Source organism: Hippocampus zosterae, chromosome 19 (genome assembly GCF_025434085.1).
Source record: "Hippocampus zosterae strain Florida chromosome 19, ASM2543408v3, whole genome shotgun sequence".
NCBI lineage: Eukaryota > Metazoa > Chordata > Actinopteri > Syngnathiformes > Syngnathidae > Hippocampus > Hippocampus zosterae.
In genome coordinates this window covers 4,877,280-4,902,432 of record NC_067469.1, presented here as the reverse complement: position 1 = coordinate 4,902,432, position 25,153 = coordinate 4,877,280, and the positions used below count along the sequence as shown (strand labels likewise).

General features: G+C 45.2%; 1 protein-coding gene and 3 long non-coding RNA genes across 4 annotated transcripts; 3 read left to right on the top strand and 1 right to left on the bottom strand.

Annotated features, from left to right (window-relative positions):
- The first annotated feature begins 677 nt into the window (after window positions 1-677).
- Window positions 678-7,967, top strand: LOC127592561 (uncharacterized). Its single transcript, XR_007960150.1, has 3 exons — window positions 678-1,497; window positions 7,080-7,230; window positions 7,802-7,967. It is a non-coding gene; the product is annotated as an uncharacterized LOC127592561 (long non-coding RNA).
- Window positions 7,968-13,537: 5,570 nt separating this feature from the next.
- Window positions 13,538-16,428, top strand: LOC127592560 (uncharacterized). Its single transcript, XR_007960149.1, has 3 exons — window positions 13,538-13,777; window positions 15,274-15,451; window positions 16,127-16,428. It is a non-coding gene; the product is annotated as an uncharacterized LOC127592560 (long non-coding RNA).
- On the bottom strand, window positions 13,869-20,282 carry tbx18 (T-box transcription factor 18). The gene is made up of 8 exons (XM_052053404.1): window positions 19,912-20,282; window positions 19,070-19,217; window positions 18,621-18,722; window positions 18,156-18,327; window positions 17,366-17,533; window positions 16,439-16,503; window positions 15,102-15,196; window positions 13,869-14,952 (listed from the first exon to the last, which is right to left on the bottom strand). The coding sequence occupies exons 1-8, from the start codon at window positions 20,123-20,125 to the stop codon at window positions 14,417-14,419; spliced, it is 1,500 nt and encodes a 499-aa protein (XP_051909364.1). The 5' UTR covers window positions 20,126-20,282; the 3' UTR covers window positions 13,869-14,416.
- On the top strand, window positions 20,074-24,583 carry LOC127592559 (uncharacterized). The gene is made up of 3 exons (XR_007960148.1): window positions 20,074-20,210; window positions 21,276-21,338; window positions 23,435-24,583. It is a non-coding gene; the product is annotated as an uncharacterized LOC127592559 (long non-coding RNA).
- Window positions 24,584-25,153: the final 570 nt, after the last annotated feature.

Below are 25,153 nucleotides of genomic sequence, written 5' to 3'. Positions count from 1 at the left end.
GGTCCGGGGTGGGAAAAGTTCAGTTTGAAGCTACAGGAAATGGCAAAGAGTTGTGAATGTCTTATAAGAGGCCTCATCTGCTTCCTGGTTGAGGCCTTTTGGTTTTTTTGGGTAACCAGCGGTGTTGGGACTTGTTGGCTGCCATTTTGAGCAATAGTTGCGGTATTGTTTTTGCTAGTTTGGGAGTCGCCCCTTCAACTTCAATTTGCCACGTGAAGAGACATTTTCTGTCATCACCACAATCAATAACGGTTTGAAACTTCTAATAACTCTTAGCAGCTACTTCAGAATTAGCAATGCGATGAGCTTTTACGCTCATAAATCAAGCCACACTTACGCTTCAAGCACGCGACAAGCGCTATCAGGTCCCAGCCGCTTGACGTCCGAGGACGTGACGGAGACGCTGGGCAGAGACCGCGGCTTGATTTTTCTCACCCTCTCCAGCGCTTAGACGCCCGATAAGAGCTCGTAGCCAAGCAGATATGATGAGCACTCTGTCAGCTTTGACACAGCCGACTGTGGTCACCGCTCCTAAATGATGCTAACGGCGCATTAGCGCGGGGGGTGGACGGGAGACGACACCATGTTACGAAGTGAGCGAAGGAATTTTACCTTTCGAAAGTAAGATTTTTGTCCAGAAGAGCACATTGAGTTAACTCAATGAAGCTAGCGGCCTAATAGTTGGCGCTAGCTTCATTGCAAATCCCTAACAGGCTTGCTTCCACAAAACTAAAAATGTAGGGTTTAATTTTCACCGTGTTGGGTATTTGGATGAAAACATGTCACGGACAAAAATATTAAGACACCTGGAAACGGTTTTATATTGTGAAAAGAATGTGGACTATCTCATTTAAGGAGAACTGCTTTGCGTCATTGTGTGGAAAGTACCTTAAAATGTGTGCGTAAAATTTGCCACTATATAAATACAACTGACTATGACATTTTAGTGTATCTATCTTTTTTGGATCCAAGAAAGGAATGGCGATGAAAACGTAATCTTTTTGGTCGGCGTCGTAAATCTTAACATAAAGCAACAGGTTATCTGCGTCACGTCTTCTGTTCCTGATCCGACGAACAGCTGACAGTGCTTATGGTTGATTTCCCAGCACCTCCACCAATCCCTCGTCCCATCTCGAAACTTTTCTCGCACGCTGTAAATCTGACTAATAAGGCCTCAGAGCGCCTGGCGGGCCTGCTTCGTTTCACCGTGATTAAATAAGCGCCGCCTCGCCCAGCCGACAAACAACCGGATGGAATCCAACTCGCTGCAGGGCTGAGCAATGAATGGATTTTCTCACTATATTTCATGACTTTTCCGACCCCCTCTCGTGACTTGTCTTCCATGAAAATGACGAGTGATTTTAATTCCTATTCTAACATGGCGTCCCGTTTGTGATTTTTCTTTCTCTGTACTCATTGCAAGGTCAGCGGCGGGCTACAAACTCTGGACCGGAGGCCGGTTCTGCTTTTCCTCGCCACCGCCGCCTCATCTCGCAGGTAATCGGCTTGATTGCGCACCCGGAGACAGACGTCTGACGGAATGTCCTCACCCCCGCAGGCTCGTTAATTACTCGGTTCGAACCGCGAACGCATCGCCGGCGAGCGCTTATCTCTTGCTCGGATGACACTCGCGCCGATAGGCCGGCCTCTGGCAGGCCTCTGGCAGGCCCGGGGAGTAGCAGTGGTTTGATAAGCGTGCTGGGAGAATGCGGAGGGGGGTTGCGGGTGAGGGTGAGGGGGCGGGGGTGCTCACTAACACCCGTCTTTGAGTTGCACCGTTCAGACTCGACAAAACTCGTTTAAATTTGTGATTGTTCAACTGGTAATTTGTGGACTGATAGTAAATAATGCAGTGGCGGATCCTGCACTCGGTTCTTGGATCTTTTTTGGGTACTTCCTTTTTTGGCAGCACAATACTAAAAACATTGTTTCACTTTCAGGTCATCGCTAGTCACCCATGTTTTTCCACCCGGTAGTACTCTGGCATCTATTGTTTAGAAATAATGAAACGTCCGACACATAAATGAAAGCGCACGCAGTAGCTTAGTTGTACCGCAGAGACCAAGGGAGAACGTGGGATTTTTCAGGTCCACTTGTCGAGGAAGTTTTGCTCCATCTCCCGTTTCCTGGTCCGCCAAGCGTTGCTTCAGACCATAAAGATTTCATTGGCCCTTCAATTAAGTCCCTGAGGCTCTCTCCCTTTTCTACGCATTTCAAGTAAGCTTTTAATTCAATTACATACGATTCCTGCGTGAAGGTTGGCGTGCGTCGTAAAGCTCGACAGTAAATGCTAAAGCAAGATGTGGAATGTGACGCGGGACCGAAACGGACCATTGGGAAAATAACGGGGCATAGATGGACGCTCGTGGATCCTAAAGTTCAATTACAAATGGCTTTGATTTACGACGGAACACATTTCTGTGCGGTAAATCTCTCATCACTGTTTTTTTTATTAAATATAAGCAGTTCAGGGTTGCCGCTACTACTATTGGCAAATAAAACCGAAAGAAATCAAACTCTGTTTCGTGACGCTAGTCAATGGCATATACAGAAGTATTAGCAAGAAATTGAATATTTGAATATTGTGGGGGGGGGGCATGTAATGTTGGACAGGAAAATATTCAAAAATATTTTTAGTCCAACTCTAGCTTAATTCTGTGCACATGCACAGTTGTTTATGTCTTTAATTGGCCTTCGTTTGATGTTCCACACCACTGCACTTAGCACCTCGAGACTTGGTAATGAGACACCATTTTAGACTTAAGGCTCACCTCATCTTGTTGGTGTTTACCGCACCCGCACGGCATCTGTTAAAATAACTCGTATGTCTCCTTGGCCTTGAATGCACCGTTGGCCAAGCTATGTTTAGTGTTTACCCGCTGCCGTGGGACTGGCCAATTCAGAAGAGCTGCTTCTGAAATGGAAGCACTTGTTTAAAAAAACGGGGGGGAAAAAATCATTCTCCGGTTTCCGATCACGCCGCTCTCTGATCACAGCGCTAATCACAAGCGCTTGCTAGCCTGAGCCTTGCTATGTTTAGCGTTTACGACACCGCGCAGATGCGGGACTGACATTTGGTCGCTCCATTCGAATTGACATGTTAGCGCATTGTTTTGAAAGACTTCTGATACTCAATTTGAATGAATATCAAGTTTTATAAAGGATCGTCGGAGATAGGCACTCAGAAATAACGACAAGACACTTCTGGCTACCAACAAAAGGCACTTTATTGGTCCCACACAGAAATGATAACACAGTTCAAACAAGTTGTATGAAGCTAAAGATGATATACTCTTACCGTATGCCATTAGGGTGGAGAGCCAACACCCTCAGCAGAGTGAGCTTCAATACGAGCTGGGCGTTCGTACGCTAACCCACAGCAGACTCTGCTGAGGAGCATCGCTCCCCTCCTTTTATCCTCTAAAGTGTGTGCATCGGGAGGGGTGAGTGTCCATTCTCATCCCTCCCTACGCCACACTGTTTGTTGTGTAACCAAGTGGCGTTGATCACAATCAAGTTTCGACAATTCAAGCAAAGCAGACTATGAAGTCGTCAAAGCAGGAACAATAGTTTATCTCTGAAGTCGTCAAACACAGGCTCCAGAGTCCATCTCTGAAGTTGCTTAGGCAAGCAAGTCACCAAGTCATGCAATCATCCCAAAGCAGTTTTTCACTGACAAGATATACATTGATTAAAGAAAACATCACAAAATATCTTACTATACCACGCATGCGAGAGAATGGTACTTTAGGCTTTTATAGCGAGGCTAATTGACACACTTGGGCCCCATTACGAGTTGCCCCTAAGCTACATAGTTAACAAACTTGAGCACCATTTGTTTGTATCAGCGGTTATCCAGCACAATTGTGACATTCAGTTAGCTAGCTAGTGAGGCATCTCTAGCTAGCTCCAATTCTCCCTCCATGCACGTTTGTGTGTTTGTGGGATACAAAGGCAGTGAAATTACAACCCTTAGGTTCAGAGTTCAAGGCCAGTTCCTCGCTGCAGCGTGTGAGTTGAATGGCTGCGTGCTGGAGTGATGAAACGTTTTGTGTTCGGGAAGGCACTGGAAGGGTGTTGGGAGGGTGTTTTCACGGATGGTCGGGCATGTGACGGAAGACGTTGACCAGGAATTTGGATATCCGCGCATAGAGAAAACAAACTAGCGGCAAGACAAAGTGGCGACATGGGAACGTCTCGTCCGCCCATCTGGAGGAGATTGTCAACAGCCCGACGTGTCATGGTCCACAATTAAACTTCAACCAAGTTGATCTTGACACCTCAAAGCAGAATTCTGTTGATTTTGATGAACACGCTGTTGAGGCCTTTTTGCACTATTGCTAATTATCGACTATAAGCAATAAGGTCTGAGATCTTTTTTTTCCCCCCCACAAACTTCAAAATATTTTACTGATCTGAGATTTTTAGGAGTGTTAGACGAGGTGTATCATTAATTCTTTCAATTGGATTCATTCCCAACTTCCCCTGGACTCTTTTGGGGCTCCATATGTTGATTGTGTAAAGTCCCATATATGTGTATATTTTTTTCGTATCAAACCCATAATGCATTGCACATTGCCCATGAGTCACCCAAGTGTGAAGGACATGTGGAAGAAGGGCGGTGGGAATGTCGTAGACCCCCCTTGCCCCCCCCCCCCAAAAAATCATAAAAGAGGCCATGACGTTGTTCTATTTCAATTACCGTGTGCATGTGTGGCTTGAGATGGAGTGTGAAGCATGTTTATTTGGTCATGGATGTAAAACGGATGGAAAGGTGTGGGCAGCAGCAGCAGCGCTGGGAAATGATATCACTCACACACGTACGCGTACACTACGGTCAGTGCTGTGGCGGTTCTGGCTCACGCTACATTAGCATCCGAACGGCGTGTCGTCCCCCGCTGCGAGGTCGGTCGTGGGAAATGAAGGCAGGCAGGAAGTCATCTCGGCGCGTACAAGAAAATGGAGATTCGAATCAAAGAAAGCAGAAAAACTCGATATAAAATGTTGCCTTTCTCCATCGGGTTTGCGTTGGCAGTGCACCGTAAAGTAAACCCTCGGCAATTTGTCAATCTAAATTCTGTAAAAGGATGAACCACTTCTTTACGCCTGACCTCATGACTGTGATTTAATTTTTTATTTTATTTTTTTAAACAAACAAAAAACACCATTTTGCTGTTCGCAGCAGGTCTTGGTCGCAAATGTTTGTAATTGCATTTCTATATTAAATAGTTTCTTCAAAAAAGGACACCGCCTTGGCTAAAAAAAAAAATGGGTGAGTCCAAACAGACTGCAGCCAGGGCGCAAAACAACGTTGCCATGTTGTTACTCGTGAGACCACTGACGCTGCTTCCTCCTCCTCCTCCCGCCCGCCCGAGCGCATCCGATGCGATGAGCAGTCCCGATAGTCTCGCTTCGCCGCCAGCGTGCACGCTCCCGCCTCATGGACACAGATTATTTGCGTCCTTTGGCGCCCGTCTACGGCTCCGGAGCTGACTGTGCGTCACCCGGATGCTGAGGGTGCTGACAGAAAAGAGCGATATTGATGTTTGGGAGCGGGGAAGTGAAGTCATTCACCCCCCCACAACCCCATTCGCATTTTATCTCCACGTTTCTGTTACTCGGCGGTATTATCTAAGAGGGATTTCATTTTAATTTTCCAATGAAATGACAGTTGTTTTTTTCCAGGTGTGAATTACAACAACAGGATACAGTGCAGTCTTTTTTTTCAACATAAGGCCTATTTAATTTTTCATGTCTCTGACATATAGTTATCCAAATATTCATATTTCAATTTTTACAGTAATGCTGCACAGGTTGGGAATCGCACCGAATCTCCCATGAGATCACCTTTTTCGTGACCTTTTGAGTAACCTACCTATCTAGCAACTTTTTTTAACCTATCTCCGGAAAGTATTCATAGTGATGCACTTTTTCCACATTTTGCACTAAATTCATTTACCCCCCCCCCCCCCAACCCACCAAAGTTTCTACACACAGGACATCGTACTGACCAAAAAAAAAAAAATCACCTCCTGAAAGGCTCTCTTAGCAAAGGCTCTCGCTGGATCTTATTTATTCAGGCTTTTATTTTGAAATTGCAATAAGTCTCAATGTATCAATGTGCGCGTGCGTGTGCCCACATGGTTTTCCCATAGGGCTTTTGCAGCCTTTTGCTGTGTAACCAGCCATCTGTCCCGTTCTGGATTTGTGTGTTTAAGAACCACTGACAGTATTTCACCACCACCCCGCCACAACCTTCTAATACACCCTCATACAGTACCCCCCCCCCCCCCCCGCCTGTTTGTTTCATGCCACAAAATAATGCGCACTATGCGAGTTACCTTTTCTTCATGTTATTCCACCCTTCTTTGAGAAACACACTCGTGATTCTGTTTTCTATTTGATCAGACTCACGCACGCGGTGACAGCTGATCGGTCACCGCCGTGAAGCTTGGTGTGGGTGTGTGGGTGTGTTGTGTTTAACAGGCAGGCCCATTTCCGCCGTTGGAGCGTGGATGTTTTCGTCTGCTTTAAAGCCCCCGTGGAAATCCAATCTGTGGTTCCTCCTCCTCCTCCTGCGAGTGCAGTCAAAATACACTTGTTTAGGCTTGGTGGACATTTCACGCACGTTACCAGGGACTGTTAGCATTTGGGACAAGGTGATTGCGTTAAGGGGAAGGGGTGGGAGGGGGGTCTTAATGGAGATTTGGGGAGAACCTTCTGGATCTGTCGAGATGACGTGATTTCAGCAGATGGGCTTTGTGTTGTGCAGTTAGTCCCTTATGACCAGATAAATATAAAATTAAAAAAAAAAACTTTATTTGTCTCTCAGTAATCCTCATCATTGTATTACACATATATATATACAAATGTAAAATAATCTCCTGGAAGTAACCCGAAGTCTTTTTTTTCTTTTATGTCTCTAATTATAGCGCACTCCTGACACACAAATGATTACTAGAGACTTTTTAGCCCCCAGGGTGTTATTTTCCCGTGAATAAAAGAAGAAAACTACTCTTACAAGCATATGACATGTTCTTGTGCATTCACTTGATGATGCCTTGCAAATTCTTTTGTAGGCTTCTCCTGCTTGATACTTGGGGAAAATGAATGATCCCCCCCCTCCCCCCCGATGCTGTGATGGCGCTCTGCGGGCCGTGGCTGGTGCAGTAAGATGTGACCTACAAAAACGTCAGCGAAAGCCTCCCCCAACATCTGAAGTTTATTCGGGTAGGTGTGTGCTTACAATCATTTTACATGACTCTGAATTTGATTGCTGCATTTATTCTTAAGACGGCTACAACACGGAGGGGGTGCACACTTTTGCAACCACATTTTCTCAAAAGCTTAAAAGTAAGACTTTTTGGCTGGAAAATTTTAATTTAGGGTTAGCCTTTCTCTTACTGGTCATGTGGCCATACAAGTGTGTGTGCGTGTGTGTGTGCGTGTGTGTGTGCGCGTGTTAATCCCCGTCCTTGTCGGCTGGTCACACATCTGCAGATTTGCACCTTCTGGCCTACAGTAGCCGCTATAATGTGTTTGAGCAGGTACTGAGCCCATACAGTGAATCCTGTCCATGCACTGTAATCGCTGATCAATGCAAAGTGATCAATCGCACACACACACATCCATCCGTTGCATGTTTGTTTACATGACGCCACGTTGACAGATACTCATATATAGGCTTTGTCCAGATTCGAGTCCCCTTCTTTTTATACATGCGCGCACACACACGGTCTACAGTACGAAGGAGTCATGAATGCGCCGTGCCGGATGTTTCCGTGACCTTTCTCTCTTTTAGGCCTGACCCCAGCGGATGGCCCGAGAGAGGGATTAGGACCTGATTCGCCTAATTAGCCCCACGACCCCTTCACCAATGCTCCCCCCCAACCCTCCTCTGCACACCACCCGTGACTCGCTCACTTCATTAGCGACGCCTGCCCTCGTCACAAAAATGGGAAGAATAGCAAAGGTAAGTAATTGGCATCCGTTTTGTGGAATTTCACTTCAAGGTTTAAATGTACAGTCATTTTGTTTTCACGAGTAGATCAAAGTGGGGCGCTCAAAGTCTGGAGTGAGCAGGATTTTTTTATTTAGTCGGCTTTTGTAGAAAACGAGCGTGCGATAAGTACTTTTCTGAAGTGTCTGGAGATTAGCTTTCTTTTCGAATTGATGTTTTAAAAAAAAAAAACTAAGAGCGGCAATGACTGTAGTTGGCAATAGAATTTTTTTTTAAGCACATTTTGGAGATTTCATCAATAACTTTAGATTTCTATTTGAATTGAGAGGATTATTTTTTAACCAACACAATAGTGCTTAACATAATTATTTAATCTGCGCCTCCCCCCACCCCCTCTTGCCACTATTTATGCGTGCTGACACATCAACAAGTACTCCGTGAGGCATCAAATCATGAAGTCATCCTTCAAAGTCGAACGCTAATTGTTTGCACCCCTCGGTGCGTGCGTGTGTTGATGTCATACAGTAAACGCCTCAGAAAAGGGGTAACGATGATTTAGGATGCCGCTCGTCATGTCGAAATTCCGTCGGGCTAGTTTCCCCCCCCCCCCCTCTCCTTCCCCATCGTGCCGTGAGGCAGCGTCTGCTTTGGATTGGAAAGATGAACTCGTCTGTCTTCACACCCGCGTCCCGTCGGGTTTGTGAAAGAATCCATTTAAAGGCATTTTTTCCAATGACTTGCCTGCTCACCCATTAAGTGTGACATTTCACAATCAAGTACGTTTCATTATTATTGTGACTGAATATGACTGAAAAAGAGAACATTCGTCCAAGCTGCCGACGTGGTGGGCCGTGATTGACAGCTCTTCCTGGGTGGTAGCAGACAATGACAGCTCCGTCACTACGGCAACAAACACGGCAGGTTCACGAGTGGTTCAGAATGCCCCCCCCCCCCCGGGATACATCTCAACACCACGTGCACATATTTGCGTGTGTGTTGAATCGGGTAGAGCTGGGTTTCCTGTTGACACGGTCTTCGGGTCGTTGACGTGAACGTCATGGGAGAGTGCTCCCTGAAACTCGCGCGCAAACGCGCTCACCCACTTAGTCAGGTCACATTCACTGGACGGCCATGTTGCGTGGCGTTACGTGAGTGTGCTTGGAGACGGTCCTGGCCGTCTTTGGGTAGTAGGCGAGGTACGCCCTGAACCAGTTGCAGGGCACACAAAGACTAACAATCATCCGTGCTCACACGCACACTGAGGGATAAATTAGAGAGCTCTATTAACCTGCCACGAATGTTTTTGGTCATGTGGGAGGAAACCGGAGTACCCGAAGAAAACCCACGTAGGCATGGGCAGAACATGCAATTTGTCTTTCCTCTCGTTTTTTTTTTTTTTCGACTTTATCTCGCATCAGCTCCGCCCACCTTTTGTTTATTTCGACTCCGCCGCTTCTGTTTATGTGTCCTTCTCGCCGCGTCCATAAATCGCTCTCTCGTTGGCTGTTGAAGTGTGAGGAATGGCACATGTGACGTCTCCTCGCAGCTGCCGTCGCCACCACCCGGCACCGCCGCCGGCAGGCAAAATATACACCAAATAAACGTTGCACGTTTTAAACATTTTGGACCCGCTTTGATCTGCACCTACTTTGTCCCCACGTTGTAAAATGCAGGAAAAAAAGCCGTTGGGCGTTTATTTTTTTTTTTCTCGCGTCCCACACATTTGAACTTAATGAAACACACGATTTAAACACGTTGAAAAAAAATGATTGCAATCATTATGTAAAATTATCCGGAAAATGACATTTCATGACTGCAATATTTGATTTCAACACAACACAGATGGGATTTAAATTTTTTATTTCTTTTTAATTCATTCTGTATGAGTGTTTTTCACGCAGAACCCAGAAAACGCAGGATATTGACGCAATTGTACGCGCCGCCGCGGTAACCATTGCTATTACTGCCTTCCTCCCGACCGACCCCCCGCCACACCCCCCCATTTACACTCGGCCACTGAATGGTGATCATGTCTGTCATTTCATCAGCTCTTTGCGCCGCTCTGCACTATTGAGATTGATGAGCTACTCGGCTATAAATAACTTTGACACACTATACGCACACGCAGGCACGTATGTGGGTGTTGGGGGGGGGGGGGGGTCATGATGAGGCTTTGTTTTGGTTACGAAAGAGTGAGGCATCCAAACAAACCCACCAATGCAATCCTAAGGTATCTTTCTCCCCCCCTCCCAGTAGTAAATACTGACTACCCCCCACCTAGAGGAATTGAGGTTTGCTTAAACCCAGTCGTTATTTCGCCAGCTTCTTTGTGAGATGTTTCAATAGTTGTGTGCTCCCAATTGTGCGAGCACACTTTTGGCAGAGCCCCCCCCCCCCCCCCCCTCCCTTGTCCTGAGTTCCAAGATCCTTCCTTTAAAGGCACGCATGGATGACTTTGGTGTGGAAAAATGGAGCCCGGTCCGCTTACCTCGTAAAAAGGACAAAATTCCTCACAGTCGCTTCAAAATCGTGAGAAATCTGCAAGAATGGAAACCGATGGAGCGGCAAACTCCGCCTTTGATTCGCTTTACGCTTCCTGCCAATTGAGTGTCCCATCGCTCCCGTGTCGAGTGGACGAGTGCCGAGCAACTTCTTCAATGTAAAAATGAATCGCGCTTGGAAAGCAGGCTCCTTTTGCTTCAAGTTAAGATTTTAAGACTCATGATGGAAGATTGATTTTTATTTCACTTCCTGTCCTGGTTTCCACCTCTCCCCCCTCCATCGTACGGTTCCCCGCCTTATCCGTCATATCTTGCCCTCTGAAAATAGTCCAAACGCGCGAGCTGGACGGTCCCCGGAATGCTGCGGCGGGGAACTTTCTGGAGACTTGGCTGACTATCAGGATATACTGTACTGTGTAATCCATGCATTTTTTAGACCGCTAATTTTAGAGCCGCATTACTCCCGTGTTATCAAATATCCGAACTTTTTGATTGATGGTAGAACAGCACCATTGTTCAATCCCAGCAACCGTTAAAAATGGCACTTGGTCCTGGACTATCTTTGTCGGACAGGTGTTTAAATGCGGAGTTATTGGGATTTTTTTGGGGGGGGGGGCGGCTCCTTCGTGTTCCCGAGTGGTTTGGGTGTGCGCCGCAAATCATTGCTTGACTTGACAAAGATTTAACAGCTGTAAAGGACAGCCATGTCGCTTGGGTTCTTGCGACTGTCATCAAATAGCCGTCGAGTCGTTAACGGCTCACGTGGTGAACTGATCCTCGGCGCGGCCAAACCCATGTTGGCCCACCCACCCCCCCCCTCCCCCCCACTGAAGCCTAATCACAGCAAAAGTCTACTTGAAGCCCGTCAAATTTACACGTTTCTCATTTAAAGGGTTGAATTCATGGAGATTTTCTGAAGCCCCGCCCATATTTAAAGCGCCTTGAAATCCGTTTCGGCACGGCGCCGTCAAAATAGAGCGCCATTAAAAGCCACGTTTGTCATTGGACTTTGCTCTGACGTGTACGTTTCTCGATTAAAAAAAATGAGATTAATCACAATTTCGGTGCGTTTTAAAAGCGCAGTTTCATTTCTGCGCTTCCGTCAATACGGACTCGCAGTAAATCAACTGCTGGCCGTGATTTGCAGGCGTTATCTTGATCATTACAAATCGGATTTGGTACGATCTTAATCGTACGTACAGTATATGCTCAACGGGAGAGTCTCCGAAATCTTGAACCTAGTCGCAAGTCACACCCTGCCCCTCGCTGAGAGCCTCTCCACGGTCCCACAACGCGCCCCGAATTTGCTCCTGGCAGCTAGCGTGACAGATTTGTCACGTCGGCACCTGGTTGCGGAAAAGTGACCATGTTCCTCAGATTGTGTGCATGCGTATAGAATTATATACGGTACCGATTCTCACATTTGAAAAGAGATTTTAACGTCATGTTTGCGTTCATTGTACTGCGTGTGTGTGTGTGAGTGTGTAACTCGGGAACAACAAGGCCGACCATTCCAAGTCTTCTAAAATAAGCTCCCGTCACCAACCCCTTCCATATGCCCGTCTCGTCAGCGACCGGCTGCCCTCCCGTTGACAGCAGGCATCACGGGAGACGGCCAAAAAGCAGTTTGTACACGTAAGCCGGCCCAAAATGTTGTTTTTCTTCGCACATTGTCTCGCAAACTTTACAATAAGGGTATAAAATACTGTTCGGTGCCGAAATGTAGTGTTTTCATTGCTTTATGGGTTGGTTGTGCAATTTTAACTGAGGGGCTTTGGTGTATTTTTGTTATTGTATTTTGGGGAGGGTTTTTGTTTTTGTTTTTTGGAGTGTATCATTCCACCACAAAAAAAAATGTAATCCCACCATGAGCGTGCGTCCTGTTGTGGTTAATACGACTGTGCCAGAAATATATTCAGACACACACAGCTATGATTTTTTTTTTTTTTTTTAATCGATTCCTGCTTTCCCACAAATAAAAACTTGCCAAGCCCCACATCAAATTTAAGGTCGTGTCGTAAAATTCTGGCATTGGTGATACAATGTTGACGACGTGAGCCATCTGGGCGGACTCCATCCGCAAACCGCCCTGGCGGCTTAACATCGAAATAAATGGAACAACGCATCAAAGTTGACACGAAATAAACTCGATGAACACGGTTACATCCTCCCAAAGTCCTTTTTGATGCGGAAACGAAGTGGCGCTAATGATAAAAACACGTTTGACCTTTAACCTACAGTACACGTGTCAGCATTGGCGTAACATTTCATCGAAGGAGTCAAGCGGGTGGTGAGCTCCGTTTTGGATTTTCTGGGATCAGCGCGTGACCTTTTGGGATGTCTCAACCACCTGTTGCCACACACATTCGCACCTTCACACCCTCCTTGACGTATGCCCGTGCTCTCCTCAATGCGAGCGAGAGCGCAGTTAGCGAGGGGGAGGGAGCACATGGGTGGGGTGGGGTTGGGGTTGGGGGGGCGTCAGTTTACGTCGTTACACAACACTGGTTTAAGACGTAGCTTCATTCCGACAGAGGTGAGCGACCTCAACCGAATGTACACGTTTGTCATATTTCAGTGGTTATCGTCTCAAAAAATAAGTCACTCTCCAAGCACCGCTTAAAATGACCAACTTTAAAATAACATCAGAGGCCAATTTAGTCTTCATTCCAAAGGTTTTTCTTTTTTTAATTCCTAAAAAGTCAATTTATCATTGTTTCCCGTCGTCACATTTTGCAATTGTTTTTAATTGAACCGAAATGCCGATTCCTACCAAACGAATTGTCCGTAAGCGCCGCAAATGGCGGCGTATAAACGTACGGAATTGCATATCCACAGATGGCGATCAGGCGTCTCCCAAATGCGGATTGAAATCCGATCCACATATGGGATATCTGCCAATGCCTGTGCGGCAGAAATGCACAGACGGCATCTTGCCACCATTGCATCAGCGGTGACTTCGACAACCCACATTTCGACCCGAACTCCGCAAATAAACATCTTTAAAAACACCTGCAGCTAAAGAAGCACCAACCATTAATTAAACATGGTCTCAATATGCTCATTTTGAGGCACGTAGCATATTTGTTGTTCACAGAACCCCCGGCTTATTTCTTTTTTCGGAGCATGTTCGTTAATATATTTACCGTCTAATTATTAGCAGAATTTTTTTTGATTGACAGTCAGACCTGCTCCCTGTCGCATGCGACCTTAAAGGCATCGGCATCATTAACTTTCATTTTTTGTGTTATTTATTGTTGTTTTCTTCTGTTCTTTGCAGGACCAATGCAGTGAGAGAACCAAACTGTCACTTCTGGTGCGCAACGTCTAACCTTCCTGTTCTAAAATGGACTGGTTTAAAGTTTAAAATTCGGTCTTTTAAAAAAAAAAACAACAAATGTATGCCATTGTTTTTGTTATTCATTTAATTCTATTTTTATACACTATGTCATTTGAAATTGATATCAATAATGTTTAAAAAAAAAAAAAAAAAGTACGGATAAAATTGGAATACAATACAGTGTAAATCCAGCCTGAATGGGAATTTAGACCTGATGTGTCAATCGAGCCTGTAAGTTGACTCACTCAATGCGTATGTCATGAAAAGCAAATTATTATTATTAGAATTATGGAATACTGGATGTCGTCCCTTGAGAGGCAAGCAGAGTTTAGCTTCTCCTTCCCAACAAGAACAAAGTGCTCACGTCAAGTCACACGGCCTCCGCCTCCTCAATATATTCACTTGCAGCTTTCACCGCTGTCATTGTATGATCTGTGGGATTGGCTGGTGACCAGTCCGGGGTGTACCCTTCTTTTCAACCCAAAGTCAATTGAGAGAGGCTCCCACTCACCCAAATGAGGAGAAGCGCTCGGCAACACAAACCGGTTGGGTGTTTAATCATCGCTCGATGGTCGACCTTTGAAAACCTCCCTTGGTGACATTTTCAGATGTCCGTCAAACCAGGTGGGCGGCGACTTGCGGGCCCCCGCTCCCCGACGGGCTCCCTGCCAGCCCCAAAGTTCGAGAGTCGAATAAGAAGCCCTGTTGTCCCGTGGCGAGCAACCCCAGGCTGTCCGTTAGCGTCCCACTCGGGGACGAGCCCAGCAGGGTGCTCGGTTGGCTGGCGCCGGCGCTCGTTTTGTCCGGGCTGGCGGCCAGGCGGGGCGACGGCGGGAAGGTGTAGCCGTATAAGCCGTAGGGAGACGTGTGCAGGCGGAGCCCGGCGTAGCCCTGCGGGGCGGGGCCGGACAGGTAGCTCAGTTGCGACGTCGAGAGCGGGAGGGTGCAGAAGGCGTCGCCCTCGTAGGGCGGCGGGCCCCGGGGTGGGGGGAACGGCTCCGGAGGGGTGGCGTAGCGGTGGAGCGGGAGGGCCGGGCGGCTGCAGGTGAAGTCGCTCGGGCTGAGGGGGCACACCTGGAAGGGTGACGAGCACGGCGAGGGTGGGAGCAAGTGGGACGACGCGCCGACACCTCCGTGGGGTCCCTGGACTCCTGCACCAAAAAAAAAACAACCCAAAAAAACTTATTTGCTGTGGAATGAAGCAGACAAATGCACCCGTTTCAGGCTGTCGACGATTTTGCTGTTGACTGAAAATGACCCCCACCCCTCACCCCACCAAAAAAACAAAAACAAACAATACCTTGTTTGGCCATACCGGGTATGTCCTCAAAGGTCAGCGTTCGCAAAGATGGCCGCCAGAAAGCGTACGACTCCACCAGGGCTTCGAGGCCCATCCTGCAAACAACGATCGCATTAGCCCACGCCACCTTGTAAAGCCGCCACCTGCCCGCCATCTTGTTCTGTCTGTGCAGGTAATGAGGAGCATAAACGCCACGTCTCCATTGGCCGCTGCCGGCCGGGCGCTCGGCGGTAATTGCTTTTCACGCGGCTTTTATGGGCCAATCAGGAGCAAGGAGGCAGGAAGCCGCAGCGTGGATTTATGAGGTGGGATAAGCCACCCTCGCCTCGCCCCAGCCGTCCTCCTCCGAGGTAGGTTGGTGTAGCGGGCCCAATGCCGCTGCTCTATTCGACCTCGTTAGCGTGAGGATGAAAGTCGGGGCCCCTACCCTCGTGAAACGTGCAAACACCCGTGGGGTTCAAGCCGCGGTGATAATTTGGACAAGCTGCCCCGTGAAAAGCCTGTACTGTCATGTTCACATTTCGCCGGTTGACTTAATTTGAACGCGCGACCAAAAGTTGCTTTTGTTGGGTTACGACCTTCACTGCGTTTCACAGAATCGTGTGAACGCATCGGAAGGTTGCACTATTTCTACTTGCTACGCTTACAATCGATCTTCTTTACGCAGTGAAAACAGAATTCAGAAATATGTATACTTTGCATTTGAGCAAATGGAACGTTTGGCCAACAGAATGCGCACGGGAAAATTTGTTGTTCCAGGTGCAGGATCTTTTTTTTTTTCTTTTTTTTTCCCCTCACTACTCGAAACCTTTTGAGGAAATTTTGCTACATTAAGGCCAAAACTCAAAAATTGTGGTTATGCATCTCCGGGTACTTTTTCCATAGATGTATAATTGTGTGTGTGTGCGTGTAAAAATATACACATTTCTCCAGTGTAGTTCATGTAGAACATATTTGATGGCAAATTGTCAATTTCGTGCTGCTGTTTTGTACAGATTGGACATATTTTGCCGTTTATGTTTCAGAGGCCGTGAATCGATCTTCCCCCCACAACAAAGTGACAAAATGACGAATGCTCCAGGATTCAATCTCCCGACGGCTCTGCGGTAGGAACTTGATTAGTTCAACCCTGGATGGATTTTCACATTCATAGAGGCCCGTCGCACCCTTCCCGTGAGAGAAGGATAAATAAATGCAGGCCATGCTTTTTCCCCTTTCCCGTAATATCAGACTGGAATAGCCGTGACAAAAAAAAAAAAAAAAAAACACACACACAGGCCAGCAAAAATATCAAACATGACCCAGTTGCGGTGTGTAATGTGGAGGTCCCGACTCACCGATTCCTTCCAGAGTCTCTGAAGCCTTTGGCAAAAGGGTTTCTGTCAATTTTCAGCCTGGTTATCTGCAAAACACAGGGAAAAAAAAATCCCCCAAAATCTTATGACAACAAATTCAGCATGCCAGGAGAAATAGTCTTCTGTTTGTCTAAACTTCGGTTGGACGTGGCAACATGACGCTTTTTGTCTCTTGGCATTTCAAAAACTGAAGCGGTGTGTTTGCTGCGGCGCACATGTGATCCCCCCCAGTCAAAAAAGGATTTGGTCGAACTTGTGAGCCGCATCCAAAGTCAGATGTTCAGTCTTGGGCTCGCTGTAGATCATGTCGACCATTCCGAGATTTTTTTTTTTCATTTTTGACAGAAAAATTATTTGTCAGATGGCAGGATTACGCAAACAAAAGTATCCAACTACTGTATGTCGCAACTTTTTTGTTTCTGAGGCCACATGGCTGCTTTTTCAATCCAAAAAAAAAAACCTCCCACAATTTGGAGATGCATGCTTTTAATTGGACAATCGGGTCTTCATGTAACATAATCCAATACTAAGCGCCTAAGAAGTCATTGTTGCACTTGAAAATGACACGGTGACCCGAGAAGGGGACGAGCGGATAGAATTGTCACCGTCTAGTAGAAAAACGTGCATCTTCAAAATTACCTTATTTGGCAGATTTACAAAAAAAAAAAAAAATTGACAGCGACAAGTACAGTATGCTGTAGTCATTTTCATAAATACTACTATAACTATAAATAGTGTGACTAAGATTTAAAAAAAAAAAAAGATCCAAAAAGAATAAATCAACAAAAAATCGACGGGATTTTTGTTGGGCTGTGGCGGCGATCTGCAGTCAACTGCATGACGTAGTTTTCACAATTGTTTTAAATATGGGTGGAGATGATGACTTGAAGGTGAGCAGTAAGGACAAACCTGCTGGTTCTGGTACGCCGTGACGGTGGTGAACACGGTCTCGGGGAAGGAGAAGGTTCTCGTGCCCTCGCCGACGGGTACGGCCTTTACCGGGGACAACTCCTCGCCGCACTCCTTCCGGATCACGTGCACCCGTGGTTGGTACTTGTGCATGGAGTGCAGGATTATCTGGAGAGCGAGCAGGGCAGTTGGGTCACAATTTGCTCACGCTTTGTTTCAAAAAAAAAAAAAAAACGGTATGTCTTTTTTAAAAATATGTCTGGATTTGACTGTAAATCGCATCTTCAGTTCAATTTTCGAGAAGTCTATTTTATTTTGCCAGGTCCTTCAACAAGCTTCATCTACTGCAGAATTGACCTCCCCCAGGGCAGACCGAAGACGCTTAGAGGATTTTTGTAAAATTAGGAAACGCATATGACTGACTGTCAAATTCAGTAAACTATGGAAAATTAATGAGGTGCTGTTATTATAGCCAAATCATCCTAATTTAGGCCACAATTGGGGAAATCAGGTAGGAGATTTTAAAACATTGCCCTTGATGGAGGTCTGAGCTCAGCAGGGTGCCAGTTCAGCAATTAGGTTTTTTTTTTGTCGGATTTAAAAATTCAAAGTTTGTCATTTTCTAATATTCTAATATTTTCAAACTAGGTAATAGTATATATGTCGTGGCACTATAGTCATATAATAATACAGCTTAATACTAATAAGGATAAGCGCTACAAAGATTGACCAGACAGACATTAAAAAAAAAAAAAAAAAGATGATATGATGATAATAATGGCTGATTTACATGTCCCTGGTCGTCCAGCTCGTTATTGGTGAGCTTGAGCTTGTCGAAGCTGACCACCTGCCGCATCCACGTCTCCCCGGAGGCGGGCGAGTCCGGGTGGATGTAGACCCGGGGCGGCACTGGCGAGTCGGCGTTGCCCGCCACCATCCACTTGGAGCTGTGGTACACGTACCTGTGACCCACACGGCGCATAATCATCTTTGGCCATTTATGCTCATATCGGAATACGTTTCCCAAAAAGACTGTTGAATCTTTGCGATATCCGTCAATGCGCACAAAAGGAAGTTTCGTTGTGCCCCCCTCCCCCACCCCCGCCACGATCACGGCACATTTGCTGCTTTGACCTTCCCGCAGACGGAGGTTAAAAGTCCAAAAGGAACAACTAAACAACATTGCCCGGCGCCGTTTGTGAGCAAAGCAAAGAATTACGACGGCACCGTGTCATTATTCTCGTTTCTATCGTACCTGTATCGCTTGTTGTCCACTGGGATGATATCCATCGCGATGTAATATTGCTGATGTGGGTCCAAACCGGACATTTTGACGCGCATGGCCGGGAACATCCGCCTAAAAACAAAAACCCATCGTTATAATAAAAATAATAATAATAACAAATGACGTAGAGGGGCAGAAAGGAATGTAGTTAGATTCAAGCTTTCAATTCCTGCGGCAAAAAAGCGATGCTACGCTTGGCATACATTTTCATTAAATTCTTCCTATACGTCTTTGAATATATTTGAATGTTTCTCATTAAGACGTGAACGTTTTGCTGTAGTTTACCCCAAGCATGACGTGCCGATTACGCGTTGAATCAAAACCTGCAAATCGCTCTCTTTAATTGGGCTTTTCAGGAAATTCAATTTGCGTGAAGACAAAATGGCAAATGCGGCTTGAAAAAAAATGTTTCTGTGTACCTTCCGGCCTTGGTGATGATCATCTCCGTGCCGATCTCGTGGAAGCGTTTCCACAGGTCCGAGCCCTGCAGTTCCACGCGTGGGTCTTCGCTCCCGCTGCCGCTAACAGCTGCGGGTTGCGGACTCTCCAGGAGCGCGTCTTCGCTCTCTGTTTAACACACACACACACGATTTATTGTTTTTGAAAGCACCAAATGAATTCTATGCATATTTTTTTCCTATGTAATAGTTTGCTCCACTCTAGTTGTTTTATTACAATAGCGTACTCGATGTGACTAATTACTGCTCCGTAAAAAGCACATTAAATCGTTTAAGTAGCTATTATAGGCAATATTTGGTCACATAGGAATATGATAACAATACAATTTGGAAGGGGTAAATGGAACCGATTTACGGATCATTTCGATCAAGAAAAAACGATTGAATGGTTTTCACGCGGGGCCCATATTGCAATGGAAGTGAGACTGTCGGCTCGAGTTTTAGTTTCCACGTTTCCAGTGCGTCCTGGTGCTTTTGGGTCCGTTTCTACTGCCGCTAATTGGCGTGTTTACGACTGCAGCCAAAAGCTCATAAAATAAAGCATCGACTCACAGTCGTAATTGTGACACACTTTGCAAACCGGCCACACGCTCACATGTCTTGTTTGCAGGAGTGGCTCCTAGCATGCAAATAGTCAAGTTTAATAATTGTGTCAATATTGTGTCGAATGACACGATGCGCTGGGGGGGATCGCTAACGTAGTTGCAGCCGATAGTCTTGTTGGATGTTGTAGACGTGTGACACTTTTATTCCATCCGTGTTATACAGTTGACTTTTTGTTTTTTTGCGGCGCTTTTACTCACGGGATCCGTCGCTGGCGTATTCCGCTTCGCTCCCGTAGGCTCTGGCCGCCGGCTGAAGCTCCGGACCGGCGTTCGCCTTCGGAACGTCGTAGCCGGGCGACGTCGCCCCTTCCCCCGCCGTCCTGCGCCTCTTCTCGGCCCCGATGAGCGACTCCACGGAGAAGGCGTGCGCCTTGACGCTCAGCGCGCACGGCGAGCGCCGCTTCTCGGCCATGGTTCCGGATCCCAAGTCCCGGGAAGCGACGGCGGTCGTCGTTGACTGGTAGTCTGGACGACGACGAAGAAGAGTCCCCGAAAAGGTGAGGAAGTGTTCTGAGGTGCAAGTTTCTCCGCGTCTGACGTCTGGGTTATCCACCGCTTTCTTTGGAGCGAGGTGTCAACATTCGGGGAGAAACAAGGCGGGGCGAAGGGGCAGCTGTCAGTCACAACTCGCCTCGACCAATCAGGAGTCGACTCTGCGTCCGCTCAGGAAGTGTTTTCCCTCCCGGGCCACTCCCACCAGTGCTGCCCTTGTTGATCAACGAGTGGAGCAGCACCACATCAAACCCTACAGTTCGAATTTATTGCATTACTTACTCGGCGTTTTAACACAAAAGTGATACGCTAGGTAAATTAATAAATCAGAAAAGTGTGCGCATACAGCTGAACAAAATTTGAAGATATTTAGGCCGACAGATACGCTCCCGTGGGGGAATTCCCTTCATGCATAACCTTAGGGCAAAAAAAAAGGTGCCAAGAAATGCAAACGGCATGAATCAGGAATTAAAATTCATGTAAAAATAATCTAAACAAGAAAGAAATCAAGATATTGCACGTTAGTATGTGGTAATGTATTCTAGTAATAATTGTACATTTTGTGCAGAGCAGTGCTACATGAATGTGATGTATTACAATGCGCCCAAAATGCAAAGTGTAAAAATAAACTGCATAGGCCGCGGTGCAATGATCATCACGGTCAATGTTGAACCTTTAATCAAAAGTAGACTCAAAGAGGACATTCGGCAATATCTATAAAATATAATCATTGCTTGAGGTAATGTTGCGTGTCCTTGGTTCTTTAAAAGGCGCGATGTAATTCCAAGTAAATTTTTTTGCATGCAAAATATAACAGAAGCATTAAACATACTGGGTAATGTTTCTCACTAAACACAACAATTGGATTTTATTTATTATTATTATTATTATTATTATCGAACGTAGTGAGGAAGTAAAACCGAACATGACTGTTTTATTAATTTGGACTTTCATTGAATGTTCAGAAAACGAAAATGGATATTGACAAAAACTGTCCTTTAAGCATTGATTTGAAACCCCTTTGGAATGAAAAGAGTCACTGAACCATTTATCGACATTTTCTGTTTCAGTAATGGTGAGAAGGCACCCCGAAGGGACGCTTGGACCTCCACGACCAGTGAGCAAGTAAGGAGGTGAGAATTACTTATTATTACTAATTATTTCGGACTTACATATAATATTTGATTGTGCATGCGTCAAAACTATGATGTCGGGAAAAGTAGATGGGATGTTTTAAAATGCTGCTTTTACATTTAAAAAATCGCTGATGTGTGTGATGTGTATATATTTGCATAAAACAAATTACAGATATTTTGTTGAATAGCTTTGCATATTTTGCATTGTGCATGCTGTGCCTGGAAGTATTTTTCGTTTGTTTAAATTTTATTCCATTTTCTAACTAAGGATCATTCTATTTTAGGATACGTACTTCAAGTAGATAGATTTCAGTCGTCCCTTTTCTGGCCCTTTCCTGTAGTCTTAATTTTTTTTACTGTCGATACAGTGTTAACGATGTACCACTAAATCTACCCGTATATTTTTAAATTATGTAGTTGTCTTTCAAGATGAACAGGAAAGTGTTACTGACTCTAACAAAATACAGATAACGTTAATGTTGCTCGTTAGTGGTCAAAGATGCGTTTTATATTACTGACGATCATTGTTGTTCCATGATCATTATTGGAATAAATATTACTGTCTGCAACCAATTCATATCTAGTCATCATAAAATGGAGCAGTACGTTTAAAATTACGACTGGGTTCATATTCTACACAAATGATAACAACACGGTTGAACATCGTTTAGTATTTTTTTCCATTCGCGCGACTGTTTTGTATTGTGATTAAATGCAGACCAAAAGGAGCAGGTTACTGTTTTTGTTTTTTAACAAAGTAATCAGCCTGAGAGACGGTTTACAACTTCCGCGTTGGCCCCTCCGCGCGTGCGCGTTTAGCCAATCGGAGTCGAGCAGACGTTGTTGGGGGAGGGAATTAAAAAAAAATCTCCCAATACTGACAGCTTCGTTGAATGGGCCTTGGCGGCCGGTACCAGCCTGCAGGCCCCTTTTTCATCATTTTTATATTCAGACCTAAAAAAAAAAAAAAACAAAAAAAAACGTTACGACTCTACATTAAAATATATTTAAATCAAATTAATGGAGGAAATGCAATACTCAAGTATTGTGATAAAATTGTCATTTGTTATAAATGTATTCTCGTTTCCAGAAATATACAGTATTCCGCATAATATCACGACACATTTGGATAATAATTACATTTATTGCCTTTTTTATCTACTTTGAAAGCCTTCTCAGCATGCTGCAGTGTAGCACCGATCAGTAATGACTAATCTACTAATGTAACAGAACTCCCGAAACACAAACAATTGAACTACTCTACACAAATCAGTCCCAGTCACAACATTGCTAACTAGACATATGATGTCCGTAATTATTGAACTAAAACACGTGCCAGTAATTGATATCCTAAAACACATCACTGATCATTAACTTTTTGAAGCACATGTTAGCGATAAACTGTCAAAAGCACTCATCGATAATAATTCAACTGCAATATACAATTAAACTACTCACGCCATTTTCTGTGATAGCTGTACACGCTAAAGCGCTGCTCGGTCGTTAACAGAAGGCTCGAGCACAAATCAGCAATCAATGAAGTACTAAAAGGCATCAATAATAACTGGAAAAGCAGATATCAATAACATTTACGAGACTGAGAAACGCATCACGGGAGCTGTAGATATTTGCTTTGTACAATTGTTATTTTTAGATTGTACTGAGCATTAGGCTCATTACCTGTGCGTGTGTGTGTGCGCGCGCGCGCATGCGCGTGTTAATGGAAGGACAAACTATCAGACTTCGCATGCAATGAATTTAGTCCTTTGATGAAGCACAGTTTGCATGCCTGCACTTTTAGCAGCTCATTACGTGGCCGCATTCTGGAAACTATGAAGTTGATTACTCTCGCGCACACACACACACGCGCACACACACACTTAGGCAGTGAAAATTACGGTCATGAAACCTCTGCTGGTGACTAAATTGGGACATTGGTTTTGTTTTTTGTTTTTTTCTGACTTAATAGAGGTGAGGTTGAAGTTTTCACTTCCATAAAAAACGACACCTGCTTTGCTTGTACTTTAAACGGGGCGATGATGTCAGCGTGGGATGATAACCGGTTCTTATTCGTGCTGGTCATTTCATTTCAGGGCACTGAATGGATTGGCAAGTGCCCTGCAAGGCCTCTCATCTGAGCGGGCTTCATCAGCCCATGCAACTGCCCAAACCTGAAGCTGAACCTGAAGGCCAAACAACGTCCAAGACGAGCAAAACGGTTCAGTTGCCGTCCAATCGATGACCTAAAACGGCAAGTAACTTGAAATGCATTGTCATACATTTTTTTTGGGGGGGGGGGAAATTCCAACTTGTTGTCCTTGTCCAAAGCCGCTCTTTTGAAGAAGTCGGGGTGCCCGTCGCGCCGCTAACATTCATGATGATGTGAAAATCACAATCTTAAAATGCAAACATCTGCAGCTCGTAACTGGGAGTGGCGAGCGCACATGCGTCTTAAAAAGCACACACTTATTTTCATCTCATTTCTGTCGCCCGACGCAACTGGAAGCATTTAAACATACTTTTTTTTTTTTTTTAATCAAAGACCAAAGTCTTTTAAAAAAAAAATGGCCGCTAATCCCGCCTTTCTTCGCCGTCCAACTAGCATTTATCGCACATTGAAGGAATGTCGTTTTATTGGTGTGTTTAGGGCGGAAAAAAACGGGCACAAATATGTCCAGTTTTTTATAACCGCTTTGCAAAAAGAGGAAAGAAAGCGTTCCAGTGTTTCCCTATTTTTACCTTTCTCTAATTGGTGGCAATGACTCCATTTAAACGGCAAACGGCAACATGAAAAGCTCGTGTGGGCAGGTTACGCGTGTTCCCTTGACGAGCCCATCTACCTTTGGCTGTACTTTTATATTATATGACAATATGATATGAACGTAATATGTTTTGACATAATTTTCAGAATAAAATTCACTCCAACTCGCATTCGTCATGTACTTTGGCGATATTTTGCGTTATTTGGTCAAACATACTGTATTTTCCACATTTCCTGCCAAAAGTCAACCGCCACAACGAGGCACTCTAAAGCAGCCACGCCCGCTCCTACCCCTGTTCACTTGTTGGCTGTCTAGTCAGACTTTTTTTTTTACTGTCCATAATCGAGTTTTGTTATTCAGACCTTTTTTTCCCCTCAGATTTCTTGTCATATTAAGTTTACAAAAAAAAAATATTTTTGTCGAAAAATACATTTCCTTTGGAAAAATTTAAAAAAATTTCCGCCGCTGACATAAAAAAAAAATTCTCAAAATATAACACTGTTCCTCTAGGAAAAAACTTTTTCTCTGAATCAATTAGAGATTTTTTTTTCTCCGAAATTGCCATACATTTTCATACATTCCGATTTTTTTTCTCCTAACAGTTGACTGAAAGTGAGTGTATGTGTGGTTCTATAATTGTGTGAATGGTTGAATATCGGGAAAAAAAAAGCCTAAATTTGAGGTGTAAGTGAACAAAGACAAGCAAATAGCCATTTTCTGTGCCTGCTCTGCTTTCGCTCGAAGCCCCCCCCCCCCCCCCCCCCAACGATTTTTTTCCCCTAGTGGTTTTGTCCTCACTGATACGGCCTCGGGCGAGAAATGTGTTTTTCATCCAGCGTCTCTTCCTCCCTCTTCCCGGGATAACGGGGGTCACAGCATGGAGACCCCCGATGACTCCACACCTGGAACAACAACGCCCGGAATATCCGCTCGGCTTGCACGTGTTTAGCGTGTGTGCGTGCATGTGTGCGCACTAATCCTTCTTCAACACCTCTTCAGGCCTTAAACGAGCCCAGGGGTGCAACGGGTATGAAACACTTGAGGCATTTT